The sequence below is a fragment of the Aquila chrysaetos genome, chromosome 4 (assembly GCF_900496995.4).
Source record: "Aquila chrysaetos chrysaetos chromosome 4, bAquChr1.4, whole genome shotgun sequence".
Lineage (NCBI taxonomy): Eukaryota > Metazoa > Chordata > Aves > Accipitriformes > Accipitridae > Aquila > Aquila chrysaetos.
This window is the reverse complement of record NC_044007.1, coordinates 52,042,067-52,057,792: the sequence shown is the minus strand read 5'-3', so window position 1 is coordinate 52,057,792 and position 15,726 is coordinate 52,042,067. Positions and strand designations below refer to the sequence as shown.

Sequence of the window (15,726 nt, the reverse complement as noted above, 5' to 3'; positions counted from 1 at the left end):
TAATAGTGTTTTACAAGTAGTATTCATAAAATGTTTTGCTAAAAATACTTCATAAGAAGTTAAAATTTTGGTCTGCTAATCTCAAGTCACACAATCCAGTCTTTTGGATGGAATTAGAACAGTATTTGACTGAATCTTCCAACAAGCATATCCTTATGCATGAAATAGTATTTATATTAGGCTGGAATAAAAGCAGACGAGTTTCTGTGAATTAAGAGCTTTAGTCATGCAAGTGGATCTTTGTAGCCAGACCATTCCAGTGGCCTTGGTTGTTTCCACCAGCCTCAAAACAGTTCCAGGTCTGTCCATTTAGGTCCAGTTATATCATCACTTCTTAATTCCAAAAACTGTGGGTGATTGTTTTATAATGTATAGATGTTTCATACCTCCCACTGAAACTCTTGACTCAACAATTTGCAACACTGGGCCTTGACACTTTGTGTTAGTGATTTTTAAAAAACACCAACCAAACAAAAAAACTTCTATCAGTTTGGCAACTGAAAGAAAAGATGTACCAGATAGTAACATTTTGTTACATTAAAAAAACTGTGTAACCATACGAAATATAATTTTATATTGTGCCCCAAAACACAAAAAAATTCTTACTTATTTTTTATGACCTTTTTTTTTTAAATTCTTGATGGTTCTTTTCAGAGTGGGTGTGATGTCATCTGCAGATAAATGTGGAAGTACTGACAGAATGGGATCTGGCAATCTATGGCATGTCTGAACAACAAAAACTGAACAAACAAAAAGCTGTAATGTAGAGGGTAATGTTAAGTGACCCCTTCTCTAGTTTCTTAGGATGTGCAGCACGTGATTTTAAAGTTTTGGTTTTCTTTATGCAAGTGAAGATACTCTTTAGAATGCATGCTGGGTGTGGCCAGATAATTTTGCCACTAGGCAGTCTTTTTCATGCCTAGCCCTTTGTCAGTATGTCCCGCACCGTGTTAGGTAAAATTAGGTCTTCCATGATAACATCAAAGACATGCCTGAAGGATAGTTAATTTTTTCAAAAGGTGGGGATCCTCTTATAGAAAATGGTACTGGAAGATATTTTAGAAACATCAAACACAGGCTTGCCTGGACTTTGCTTGTTTCTGAAGTCTATAAATAAGAATTAAAATTGACTCATGAGTTTCCAATCTAAATGTCAGCAAAAAATTATTTTAAAGATGGTGGAAGGTGGATTAAGGGAAAGTTAATAGTTAGAGAAAAAGCTTTTTGTGTGTACAATGCAGTGTAATGGTGGAATTCTTATTATTTATTACAAATCCATGAAAAGTAGGATTTATGACACATGAGCTTCAAATGATCAGGCATATTATACAAGTTATAATATTTATATATCTATAGAATATAGACTAGAGAATACTTCAAACTCACAGTTTGAAATTCATTTTATTGAATTTTTATATTACTATATTGTAAAGGGTGTATTTTTCCACCATGTTAGCTAAACAAACCCAGCTTCTTATTCTTTTAAACTGATCACTTGCAAAAAATTCGAAATTTTAGCCCTCTTCAGACAAACTAGCTATTGCTTTCTCTCAAATTCATTATGTGACAATGGGTAGGATTCCTACAACCCAGTTTCAACAGATGTGGGGCATGGTCAATGTCAGCTGATTTTTTTCACGGAATTCAGAAGTGCTCAGCAACTCAGAATAATGGTCATTAAAACTATGTTTACTTTTATCTCCTACCTGTAGAATGTGTGGTATACTTGCATAGTGCTCACAAATTAGAAAGGAATTTAATAATGCTGTTTATAAAGTGACTAATTTCTGCAGGTGTTAATACTTGCATCTAGCTCAAAAGAATTGTATGGATACTTGCTGCATGTTGGTCTTACCAACATGGTTCCTGAGGATGAATTCAAGTCTAAAGCTCGATACTAAAAAGAAACGTATTTTAGCATAGAAATGTGAGGAGAGGGTTTTTTTTCAATTATTCCTTACCTATGAAAAGCAGAAGATACCAATAGGGAAAAAACTGTAGTCATATAGAGAGAAAATTATGAGGAAAGCAAACTCATCGATAGATTGCTGTAGGAAAGGAAATTGCTGGAAGCTCCTCAAAAGTAAATAATTATAGAAAACAGGGCTGGAAGGGATCTTAGGAGGTCATCTAGTCCATCTCTATAGCCTTAAGGTAGGATTATGTCTGTGTCATTGCTGAGGGAAGCTTGTCCAACCCGTTCTGAGAAAACTTAAGCGATAAGAGATTCTGCAGTCTTCCAGGCACTGTCAGTTTTAAGGAAGTGGATTTAATGCATTTGAACATTCATCAGAACAGAAATTGTCATAGCCATTAATTGAGAAATTACAGGTACATAGTCTAATCAAGTTGCAAGTTTCATAAAATAGTGTTGTGTGTTTAATTAATCTGCCTGATGATAGTTCAAAGAAAGTCTCCATCACTTTAATGGGGACAGTGTGTCATTTAATAAAGCAATTATGAGCTTTAGGTAACGTAGATTTATATAGTCTGCAACTTGTCTGTTCCATAGAAATATTGTATAAAAGATAAAATTGAATTGGGAATGTAAATAGTGTAGTTCCACGTAAGTTTATATGCTCACGAGAGTGTTAAATAAGGAAATCTGAAAAAGCAAAGCTCTTTAAATGAGTATGCTTAAAAGCCCCCAGCGCTCTGGAAAAGCAAAAGGAAGAGATTACACCCGATGTAGTAATTCAATGCTCTTGGATAAATGTAACAAACTGGTTTCCTGCCTTCTCATTGCAGTGATTTGAATTAAGAAAAAATGCAACCTTTAAGTAACTAGTTTGGTTCCTCCTGAATTCAGGTGAGAGGGGAGATAGTGTTACCTGTAGTATGGTACTGGGCCTTTTGAGCACTGCCTCTTCGATTTGTGGCTCAGGTTGCCAATGTTACAATCCTAAATACTTGCTGAACAGACTACCTGTTCATACAGGAGGTGCATTGTTGTGCAGCTTCATTCCTTCCGATGGGTGTGGAGCAGCATTAAAGCACGCTTTATAGGGGTTCTAATTGCAGATGCCTAATTGACTTGATGAATAGCAACTACTTAAAAAAATAAACCCTCTTTCTATGCTGATCTGCATGATAGAACATAACATCTCACAGGTGTTGAACACTTGGAGATAAAAAAAATCTTGCTATATTTCCTAAGAACTTTTTAAAGTAGTCTCTGTGCATTTTTATCTCATTGTCTCACTGGCATCTTGTAGCAGTCTCTGACATGGGTTCACTGAGGTGCTAGCTGGCCTGACTTAACATTTTAAGTGGCCTGAAGAGTGAACCTTCTCAAGCAAGTAGTTTTCCCCTTTGAGCTGTTCCCAGTTGAGTATGGTAGCGGAGAGAAAAAAGAAGTCTATTAGCTGCCTTAACCTACATTTTTTATAGTAAGATGTAATATCTGGTATGTGTTTTGGTTTAAATTCAGAATTGTCAGAAGTTTTCTTAAAAGTGTTCTGGTTTTGTAAGTTTATTCTATTATTCTAAATGACTAATACTTTTGCAAGAAGGCTCACAAGACATCTTATAATCAACCTGAAGTTGCTCACAACTTTGCATAGTTTGAAGAAAATATGGCATTAGGAAAAAATTGTTACATTACTTTCTGATGTCATATGAAAATTTCTATTGGATTTGTATTTAAGAAAATGTTATATCGTTGGACTCTGATTATTTCTGGAATGGCCAGCTTGTGTGGAGGTAGTAACACAAAAACTTCCATAGCACTGCATCTCACTTCTTAAGCGTGCCGTACTTAAAGCACCTTTTATCTTCCTGCCCCTGTGCACATACACATGCACCCAAAACCTTGCAAGCAGATTGGCTGGACTGCTGTCTAGCCCCTGGACTGTCAGCTGGCCATTCCTGCCGAGAGCATGGTTGTAGTTGCAAACCTTTTTACTTCTGCACAGAACATATGTTTAGGAGTGGGAGAAGGGCCCCAGATGAAATATCATTCCTCAGTTCACCTTAACGTGTTCCAAAGAAGCTTTGGGTGAGAGGGTCTGGTAGCATACCTCCAATAGAGTATGTTGTCCTTTTGTGCTTTAAAGCCTTGAATCATGTATTTTTAAGGTTTCCTTTACGCGTATACATTGTAATACATGTTTCAGTTCAGTGGTTGGATGCTACATTTCAAGTGTAGTATTATGCATTTATGTGTATACAGAACATATTTTATGCTACTTCTGTAGGCATAGTCAATGAAAATATATTGACAGTGCTTGGTATTAATGTGTGGTTTTTTACAAAGGTGCTTTTATACCTGTTGAAGTGGCAATCTGCATGTTTGCTTAAGAAGTCCCTATTTCCCAGAGATCATAATAGCTATATTTGTTTCCAAGATCCTGTAGAACATACTCAAGAAGTCCAGAATGAACCATTTTCTCTCCAAATTAGTGACACTTTTTTTCTCTTTTGCAGATGTTGTTGGCAAAAGGAGAATTAGTTTATTGTTTCATTCTTTTTTTTCTTAATCAAAATTCTATAACATGTATTTTCTTCTTTCCACTTTTCAGGCTTACAGCTGAAAATATCTAAGTTGAAAAAGGAAAGATGCTTGTAAGTACTCATCCTAATGATCTAATTTATTGAAGGAGAGTCTGAGTACCATTAACGAGCCATAATTCTTGTAATATCAATTGAAGTTTCATGGATTCTTCCTTCAGACATGTACAAAACTCTGCTTACTTTAATAAATCAGCTGAAGTAATCTAAAGATATAAGTAACTCTTTATAGGGTGTGTAACCTGAACACTAGGTTTGCCTTACTTGAACAAATGACTTGTAAGGCCTTCTTATTTACAGTATTTCTAGGATGCCTATCAAGATGTTGACATTTCTAATATGAAAGATAATTAGGGAGACATTTTAAAATTGAGGTGAAATCTGTAAAAGAGAGGTAAGTGACAAAACAACATGCCAACTTTTTTTAGAATTTTTTTTTTTCTGCATGTTTGTCTTTAGTATCAGGTGTTGTGCCTTAACTCAGCTTTCAATCATTCAGTAAAGATTCTGGTAATAAACTTGCTAATTTTCACTCAATTCTTATATTTTAAGACATATGTAACTTCTTTTGCAGTCATTATTTGCTACTAATTTTTAGTTCTGTTCATTAGAAGCAATTTGGGGAAAAAAATCTGATTTACATGTACGGTAGAATCACAATATATATTTACAACATTAAATCAGCTTTTATTTTCCTTCTGCTGACTAAAGTCATATTTAATTAAATGATAAGAGATATGCTAATGTGATTATTTAAATTTTTACTTAAGGTTTAATTACACTAATATTATGTTAATATTACATATCACCTGTATTATGAGTTGCACTTTATAAAGTGCTGTGTAGGAGGAATAAAAATAAATTACTTGATCTTCTTCCACTTTGGAAAACATATAATTGTATTAGATATGTTAAAGAAATCAAACTCTTCTTAAAATTAGCAAAAATTCTCCATATTTGCATTCCCAGCATTTCCATCTGAAGTCAAAGATATACAATCTTAGTTTTAAAGTGTAGCCCCAGTGCTCTCCAGCATAGTTTGTGCTTTTTTCAGAATTAACATTTGTATCATCACCTAGTCAGTTTTCTTCCTCATTAATTCCTGTTAGTTTTTTTAGTTTTCTCTTTTTTTAGTTGCATTTTTCAAATTGTATAAGCAGGAAATAACCCTCCCCTAGTCTAGAAAAGTTAGGTCATTATGTGCTTTTTTGTACAATAGTAAGGAACTCAAGCAACTCTCAAGCATTTTTGACAGTTATTGTCTAAACTCCCTGATGTGCTTATATTTCTGGTTGGGAGGGAAACAAAGGTGTTCTTTCCATAGGAGTAAATTCCCTCTAGTGGAATCCATCTTTCCTTTTCCTGTAACATGAGGTATGTAAATGCATCTTATAATGATACTGGCTTTTCTAGTATAATTTGATTGTACTACAATACATACTTAACTTGCTGTCTACTTTTATTATAACTGTTCTTCTGTAATTATAACTGTGTCTCACTTCCAAGAAGATCGTTCTTGTTTCTTTTCACTAGGCTTTTGGAAGAAATTGCCTTCAGTTGTGTGATGCTCTCTTCCCTAGATATCTTTTCAGATTTTGTTTATCCTTTGTAGTGCTCAAACTTCCTCTGAACTTTTGTTTTGCTTATTTCAGTTAAATATTGCCCATCCTGCTGGCATTTGATAATCCACAGCAGCACTTTGAGCCTGCGCAGCATTGTGTTTTCTCACATTTCAGCTGCATTCATACAGATCTCGTCTCTGAAGGTTATAGATAATTGTCTATGGTTTTGACTTTTGTCTGCATGATGTCACTTTGGTGCTTGCAGAGCAGGTGCAAGTGTTTTCTTTGCACTTTCTGAGGATTAAAGGCTGCAGAGAAGCTGCTAGAAGATAGCAGTGGCAGCTGAAGGAACAGTTCAGGACAGAATCACAAGGGGAAGGATTAATCACTTCCGCAACAGCATCCACCTTATTCTGGTACCATCAGGATTCCCTGCATTTACCAAGCAATTCACCAAACCTGCAGGAGGGTTTACAGTCCCAAGAGTACCTGTGTGGCTAACTCCCTGTTCCCCTGCATATGCATCTGCTCCTCAGGATCAAGATTTGTCAGCTTTTATAGGGCTTCTTGTTCAATCTCCAACACTAGTAGAACACAGTATATACTATTTGCAGCTGCTGTTTAATTGTGTCTAAGAGTTCACAAAATATTAAAAAAAAAAAAAGTGGCAATAGAGTCCAGTTGCTTATTTGGTCTGTCAGTGAATTTTTAGTCAATTGGAGACATGAATTCATATGACCTATATCAAGATTTTGAGTTCAGGTTGCATCACGGAATGTTGTCATATCTTTCATTAAAATCCAAATAGCATGTGTGTTGTTCATACTTTAAATATATGCTTTCTGAACATTAAGATTGATACTGCAGTATCATGAGGAATATATTTATGTTAGTAGGTGAAATTATATTAGGTTATTGGATGGCTTTCCACTTTCTTTCCTGGAAAAAATCAACATTTTGTTATTTCTTATGTATAATTCACAAATTAAGTAGTTATTTCATTTTTAATCTAAAAGGATGAAATTAAGTTATTGTTAACTTAACCTGGTGTATCATGAGTTGCTTCTATGTTCTGAAATCTTAAATTGATCGGTTAATTTTCTAGATGATGAGTATTACTAGTGATGTGACTGAACACATACCGAATGGTTTGATTATTGTTTGTTGGAATCTTTCTACAATTACCACATTGTAGATACAGTAATCTTACATAGGAGGTCTTGTTCTCCTTGGTGCATCTGAATACCTGAGGTTTAGTGTTTCAGACTTGGTAATCAACTGACAATGAGTGCCTTATTTTGTATCCCACTTCAGCATTTGAGCTAATGACTTGTAAATGCTAAGTCAGAGACTGTTCATTATACAGAGTGCCTTCATAGCCAAAAATGTCTGTCATGTTTATCAGGTGCACTGGAATTCTTAAAAAAAAAAAAAAAAAAGCCTAGTTCCTTCTGTCACATCTTAGTGTGACATTTTACAGGGTTTAGGTGGAAGGCATGGAGTATTAGTGTGTATTAATGTCTTCTTTATTTTTTATTTTTTTAATAACTTAATGCCATAGAATGACTTAAAGGTAGCTTGAGAAAAGATTTTAAAATTTGATGGTTTAGGCCTTCTGTAAGTTGGATAAACTGAAAACAATGAGTTTTTTTATGCCATAAACATCAGAAAAATACAGACTGCTTTTGTCAGACTTTTGCCATGGCCTGGCTGTATTTTGTTACTGAGCTGAGGTAACAGAAATTTAACACTTTGTCCTCCCCAAGTGAAGGTACAAGTCTTAAATGGTCCCTCATGCTGTTTCCATGTAACTGTTTTATATGTTGTATTTGCAGCTGAAAAGGACAACATTGGTCTGGATGGTAGTACAGAAAAATAAAATATCTCTACTTAAATTTCAGAATTAATAAAATATGTCTGTGATTGTACACTGCGGAAGCTTCTGGCTGTCCCATTCACTTTATGACCCATGATTGTTGTATTACTCTACTACCAGCAGTACGAAATTGTGTTTGACTAACATATCTTAAAGGGATAGTGCCAATTTAAAAGTGTGTCTGTGTAAAAGAATTGTATCAACAAGTTAGTAAATATGTTTTCATTTCCTGTTGTGTGTGTGCTTAGCAGCTTTTTGTGAGCCAATTTCATGGCTTCCTCAAATAATCCATCTCAGGCAAACTGAAAACAAACACCTGCTTTCATGAAATATACAAAGGATTCCATGGTAAAGAGAAGAGCTGGGAATGAATTCTCAGAAGTTAGTCGTTGTCATGTTACATAGATTCAGCTGCTTAGCTTTTACTGAAAGTAAATTTCCTTGTAGAAAAAAATTGTGTGCTTGTTCCTCATACCTTGTTTGCATCTTGAAGAGGGAGCTAAAACTGGGAAGTTAATGTTACTGCTTTTCCTTAGCTCTTTTGAGGAGGAAATGTTCTTTGTTAATTAAATAGTCCTGGCTTTTAGAGAAGGTATTTTCCCCAAGATCTTCTGTTTCTGAGGTTTTGGGGAATAGAGTTCTGTTCTCTTTGTATTCATATTATGGGAATCCATGTTATATAGACTCTCAGAATTACTTCTTGAGGAACTAAACGTCTAATGGATCTAAAGACTTGTCAGTGCTTTACAAACCTAATGTGGTTTGCCACACTGCCAGATGCACTATGACAAGACCAAAATGACCTGATTGTGAAAGCCCCCAATTAGGTTCCCAACAGCTCGGCAACACAGTAAAATAAGAGAAGTGCTTGAGCTTATCTTCCCTGAAATTGTTGCTTGAATACTACTAGCTTTTATGCCTTGACTGTCATCAACTCTAATTTTTGTCCTGAGCAAAAACCAGATTTATCAACAGAAGCTCAACTGTAATATGAATTAGAAACTAGCTGCTCCTTTCCTAACTCAGACATTTCTAAATCACCATTCATCAGAAACACTTGCTTCATTTATCTTCAACTTAGTATTTGTGCTGATGATAATCACATTTCCCAAGAATATGAAAGAAACATGCCAGAGAGAATTCTCTATTGAAAAACTAATAGCTGTAATTTAAAGCTAGAATTGATTTTTTCTCTATTTGATTTTAGGGATGCAGAGAGGCTTGAAGAGTTTTATACCAAGAACCAACAGCTCAGAGAACAGCAAAAAGCACTTCATGACACTATCAAGGTTTTAGAAGACAGGTGAAGTAGTGTCTTTTAGCTTTTGGGTTTGCTGTGTTTTGCTCTTACAGAGTAGCTCTGGATACTTTGCAAGTTGGGGTTTTTTGTTGGTTCATTTTTATTTTTTTTTTTAGTAAACCAGTCCTTTTCTAATACAACCCAGATAGTGTGTTTTAAAGAAAAGTGTAGAATTTAGATTCTTCTGAGTTAAATTTTTGTTATTTTGGGTTTTTTTAAATGCTTAGCTTGCTTAGTTCAGTTAAAATAAATAGACGTTAAATAGATCAGCTTGGGAGGCAGACAGCCATTTTAAAGCACATTCTTTTCCATCCATTTTTGTAGAGGTAAATTTAGTATCAATTGAGACGTCATACAAGTACAAAAACCAAGGGCAAACTAAATAATATACTTTGAAACTCATGAAATAACTCACTAAGATATATTTCAGATTTAAGGGGGTCTTCTTTTACCAGTTGTCCATTTTACCTAAATTTAATCACAGGTTCTGTCTTTTTGCGTTCTTTTGGACTTAGACATTCTGATCACCTTTTGACCCATTCTGCCTTCCCTTATTTGTTCCTGTTTGATCTGGTATAGCAAAACAAAAGCAATGGACATGAAATTACACTGCATTTTTTTTTCTTTAAAAATGATAGCTCTTTTGGAAAGTGTATGTTAAATTTGCTGCTAATAGGCTCTAGGAAGCTTTCTAGTAACAGGAGATCATTAAGTAGTAAATTATTTTCCCACATTCCTGTGTTACCTCAAATTTTAGAACTATGATACTCAAATTTTGCTTTCAACTCTTTCTGTGTGAAAGGCATTAGGGATAAACTTGTAACTGTGCAGGTAATACACTTTCACACCACGTAGGTAGAGACACATTTGCAGAGTGCATCGACTTTTCTAATCCCTTAGCAGATGAAGTACTCGCACTGCGGAAAACAAAAAGGCTATTTAAAGTGGTTTAATACTGTGTTTATTACACAGTCAGATAAGGTAGTATGAAGAGGCATTTCAGTATTTTACTCTTTCCATCATTCCACAATATTAAAATACCCGTAAACCAAATGGCTTTTACTTCCAATATTCAACTGTGGAATTAGAAACTTAGGTGTACGTTTGTTTTAGTACTTCATGTGCGAGCAGCAGCAATGCAGAGCTCTTAACTAATTGGTCTCTTATTTAGCAGGCAAAAGAGAGTCTGGTTTTCACTTTGGTAATACTGTTAGCTTTTTGTTGTGTACCAGAAATAAATACACTTCAGTTATCATCTGTAAAATGAACACACATTTCATTGCATGAATGAATGTGTCAGGTAAGATGGAGTTATCATAACAAGTCTTTTTCTGATAGCAGATATGCTTTAAACAGCTGATTTAAACCATTAGGGACAGTGGAGGCAGTACCTCACGTGGACTTTTGGATCCACTTCTAATTATTCATGTCTAGGTAAAGATAAAGGATTTCACATTTGCTTGGCATTTGTTACAGAGTGAACTTACTGTTTGTCCTTTGTATTTGATTGCTTTGCTCAGTGACAGTGATATATCCTTCTTAGATGAAGTAGTAATTGTATTTACTGAAATGATTTGCTTATTAGTATTTGCTTAAATGAACTTTACTTATAACGAATGGCAATTTATATCTGACAGTATTCTTAGTACGATACCTCACAAAGGCTTTCAGTGGCAAGGTGTAGCATGCTCTACTTTATTAAGTAATGCATGTTGCTTTAGAAGTATCCAGTACCTACAGTCATTTATACAAACATTAGTAAATGTGGTATTAGATTGTTCAGAAATCTCAAAATGTTGCTATGTCAACATATAAAACCACAGTACTTAGTGGTGTTCTGCATAGTTGTCAGAAATTTTCTGGTTCTCATTGTTCAAAAGACCAGTTAAGTGTGGATATCTCCTTCATGTATGGCAATATTTTCCTAACAGAGGGACTTTTTTCTCTTACTTTTGTTGTAGATTAAGAGCAGGATTATGTGATCGTTGTGCTGTAACCGAAGAACATATGAGAAAGAAGCAGCAAGAGTTTGAAAATATCCGGCAGCAGAATCTTAAACTTATCACTGAGCTTAGTGAGTTTTATCCACAAGTCTGAAGACAAAACATACTATTTTGTAAACTAGTTCTTCATGAATTCCTGTAACTTGATATAATTTATATATGGTGTGTTTAGTAAGCCCAAGAAGTTCAGTTGGGGGATACTCAACTCTACAGTCTGAAAATATGTAACATACCAATTACTAGTCATTTGACCCACCTTCTTAGACTTAAGTGCTGATGCTGAAAGTGAACTGACGTGGAAAATCTTACAGTGTGAAGTAGCTATGTGAGATAAAATGTGGCTGCTTCTGTTTATTCCTACAGCTAACGCACAGAAGGACTGATTGCCAGCTTTCCTAAGGAAACCCTGAATTCAAAAGTAACTGGTGATAACAAAGTAGCAAGTTCAGACAGAAGTTCCCTGGGTCCAGCTTGTGTCCTGTAGCTGGTCTTGGAGTTTTTAACTGCAGTAAACCCATAACCTTCACATAACCCTCTGAAGCCACAAATGAATTGCTTTACACCAGGCAGCTTGTAGCTAGCTCGTTTTGAAATCAGGAAGTAGTACATATGGGACAGGAAAAATAAACTGTTTGTTCTATGTGACATGAAGGCAGGACACAACAAATCTCTTCATAAAGAGAGTTTGGAAAGATCGGTTGTATAAAATGCTAAATAATACAGGACAGGATTTTCAAATGTTAATGGTATCTTTACCATTAATTAATTATTTTGTTTCATTTAGTTTTCTTGCTTGATCAAGAATAAGCAGACATTCAGTGAGATTTAAAATCTGGGAAATGCCAGACACAAATAGTAGCTTTTCAGTGCTTAATTAAATTATAGAAATATTAGATTCTGTACTAATATAAAATACATCAATTTTTCGAGGACTTTTAATATTGGATATTTATATAAAAATATTCTGAATCCTTCAGTTTAGTGATAAACAACAGGGTACAACCAATCTTTAAATAAAGCTCTGAGCCTTCAAAATCAAGGTGAGACCTATTAGGTACAAATCTTCTTGAACATTATCTGACAGAACAGTAGTCTTCCATGGGTTTGGACTGAGGTCTATATGACAATTCATGTGTTTCCTGCAACCAGCAAAAAAGGTCAGTGAAGAATAATCCAGAGGTAAAATATACAACAAAAAAATAAGAACAAGAAAATGAAAATTAAAGGTGAACAGAAAAGTTGGGAGCTATCACTACATTAGTTTGAGACAGCGTGGAAAAAAGGCTGAAGGTGATGCAGTAAACTTGTGTGAAGTACAGGCAGAATGAATTGGAAATTAAGAAAAGTAAAATAAAAAATTTCTGACTAGTGTCTCTTAAATTCCCAAATATTTAACTGATTTTTAAGAAATTGGGTTTTTTTTCATTCTCTCGAATTAGCTGCTCGCTTCAGTGGCTAAAACTGAATTCTAATTGCTTTATACTTCATAAGCTGCCTTCAACCTAAGGAAGCAATTTTGTCCACGGAGCTGAGTGAGCAGTTCAGTCATCTTTACAACACAGTTTCACTTGTATGTACATGGACAAAAGTAATTAATGATTGTGTAAAGCTAATATTATGATCCAGTAATTTTGACACCTTTGCCTTTTCTAACATCATTTTACAACTTTTTTAATGACTAGCTTGAAAATTCATTTTGGTAAGCTACGGAAAGGGTGTATGGTATTATGTTTTAGAATTGGTTCTGTTTCCTTAAAGGACCTGAAAAAATTTGATATGATGTTAATATGTATGCATTTTTTTTTTTTCTGTCTTTTTTTCCCCCTATATATTGCAGTGAATGAAAAAAACAACTTGCAGGATGAAAATAAAAAGATAACTGAACAGTTTCAGCAATTACAGAAGGAGTTGGAGTAAGTTTTGAGGTTTTTTGGATATTCTCTCCCTCCCCCCAGTTCCTCAGTAGTAATGTCTGGGAATATAAATATCAGCTTTTAAGTCTTTAAACTTGAGTTTCCCCTTCTTTAACAGAGTGTGAAAAGATAGTCTACTGCCACTATAGCAACATAAAACTAGCATTTTTGTATTGTGCAGATTTTTTGCTTTCTTTTAACTGTGTGCATCTTTCTTTTTTTAAACTGAGAGAGATAAATTTGTCATATAAATTCTGTTTGAATTCATGATTGTTCAAGATTATTCTGGTAACAGTGCGTAGCAAAGTCTTAAGTCTCATTCTTTTATTCCTCTGTTGACTCTTTACCAATTCTTTCCTCCTAGGTTAAGACTTTAGAAAAGCAGTTTCTCAGCTAGTCAAAAAGTCTTAGGATCTTGCAATAAATTTTTTAAATAAACTTATGATAATTTTACAGTTTTAAAAAGAAAAAAACATAATCCATTTCAAAAGAAAACCATAAAAATAATGAGCTACAAATTGACTGTCAAATTGTAATCTGATATGATAGCAAAAATGTGCCATATAATGTTGTGGTTAATATGCAAATATGGTGTACTGTGCAAGGCAGAGATAGTATTCCTTGCTTGTATAGCTATGGTCTGACATCATCTGAAACTTACCTCAGTTTTGCCTATCTGTGAACAAGTACGTGAATGGGGGGAATGGGACAGGTTGTGTGGACTTGTGTAGGCTTTTTCTGCATGTAATTTTTTCTTGTCTTTGTCAGAAAGTAACTTTGTTAGAGGAGTAAAACAACTTAGAGTTCAGTTCAAAATGTCTGTGGTCCTATTGCTTTGTATTTCTTGGTTTGTCTCCCATCATTTGCATCTTAATCATCCTTTCTTTTTCTGTATGCATTTCATCTTCTCAGAGTAACATATTTCATGACCCTAGGAGTACTCCTTTTTAATACCAAGTAATAACAAATTTCTATATGCTTCCCTATGTATAATTGCTTCTCAGTAATGGTCCTTCTATGCAGCTTGACAGAAATTAGGAAGTGACATTAAAAAAATTGACACCAGACAGATCCATCCAAATTTATTAGTTTGATCCCCAGTCTTGCAATTTAGCTTCCAGTAAAAATCTCTGGCCACTGTGGGAAAGTTGAGAATGACCAATGTAACACTAAGTTATTTGCTCTGCATGTTAGGTGGTCATTTAAATGAATGCAGAGTTGAGTGGATAAACAGTAATTAACAAGGATGGTCCTGCTGTTTGTAATATAGCCACTGCATTTGGTTGTTTCAGTTGAACTGCAGTCATGTTACTTTATTTAGAATGAACAACTTAGATCAATGTAACATCATTGCATAGGTGCAAGGTAACAGATTGTTTCTGGTGCATGACATGAAATTAATTTTTTTGCAATGTTCTGTGTTTTGTTACCAAGGCTTAATATTTTCAGAAAAAATCTAAGAATCCTCTATAAAAGTGAAATCAATGAAATTTTAGAAGAATTGTATTAACTGATCCTTTATTAGGTTAGGATTTCATTATCTGTGGATGGAAACAGCAAGGAAATTTCTGCAAAAACCTTTTCTAGGGTCTCAGATAAATGTTTTCATGGTTCAGAAATTATTTATTGCGTATTTATGATGTATAGTATATATGGCAGCTTATTCATTTGATAGTTTTTTGTGGTAGTGTGTAGGAACTACCTCTTGGTTTGTATAGAAGTAAGGTACAGAAAAATATAGTTATAGTAGGCTAATTTGTCATACAAGACCACATGTGCCATGTAACTGGACGAACATATTGTTTTGCTGTTTGTTTTGATTTGTTTATTAAGATATTGTTAGTAGATGATACAGTTTTCCAGTTATGGTGCTTTCTTTGTAAATGTGCTAGAAGAGAGTCACACAATAAGATTCATCAAGACTTCAGAGCATCAGTGCATCAATGTTTGTCATTAAGTGTTCAAAGTTAGTCATGGTAAAAAGCCTAACTGCAAAAATGCTTTTTGTCTCAAGCCAGGCAGCTTTCTACAGTTTTCCATTAACTTATTTTATATAAGTTTATATAAGATCTTGTGGTTCATTTCAGTGCAAGCAGAAATATATCCATATTTCCTCTTCCTCCCTTAGATCAAAACCTTACATCCTTCTCTTTGTAGTTAGGAAATGATGTTTTGGTCCATGTTTTCTCTTGAGAGTCATAAGGAAAAGTGCTACTGCAGAAAGATGACCAAGCAGGCCGAGTTAGATTTCCTTCTGTTTTTCTTTTACTGCTTCTTCCATTTCTCACTACCATCACCATATGACAGGTAGCAATGTCCTCATTAAGTACTAAACAAACTGTATTTAAGTTAAAAGAACTGAAATTAATGCTTTTTTGTTGGTTTTTCCTTGCTATGTCTAGATAGAGTTTTCACAGAGAAAAGACATGGTTATTTGTTACACTAGTTTTTATATACTGACTCTGAAACATGCTTTTAGAGCTGACAGTGTGAGAGAAAATAAACTTCATAACTCATGTTGTACATTACTTGTTTTACATGGTTTACATTGCTTTTTACACTC

At 34.4% G+C, this 15,726-nt stretch overlaps 1 protein-coding gene across 2 annotated transcripts in view; it reads left to right on the top strand.

The window, feature by feature from the left end:
* The window catches only part of RBBP8 (RB binding protein 8, endonuclease), a 39,739-nt gene that overhangs the window by 4,752 nt on the left and 19,261 nt on the right, over positions 1-15,726 (top strand). For both annotated transcript variants that reach the window (XM_030012621.2, XM_030012622.2), the window contains exons 3-6: positions 4,521-4,563; positions 9,155-9,250; positions 11,209-11,321; positions 13,088-13,163. In XM_030012621.2, coding sequence (XP_029868481.1) covers positions 4,521-4,563; positions 9,155-9,250; positions 11,209-11,321; positions 13,088-13,163 — 328 coding nt within the window. The remainder of the gene's footprint in view (positions 1-4,520; positions 4,564-9,154; positions 9,251-11,208; positions 11,322-13,087; positions 13,164-15,726) is intronic.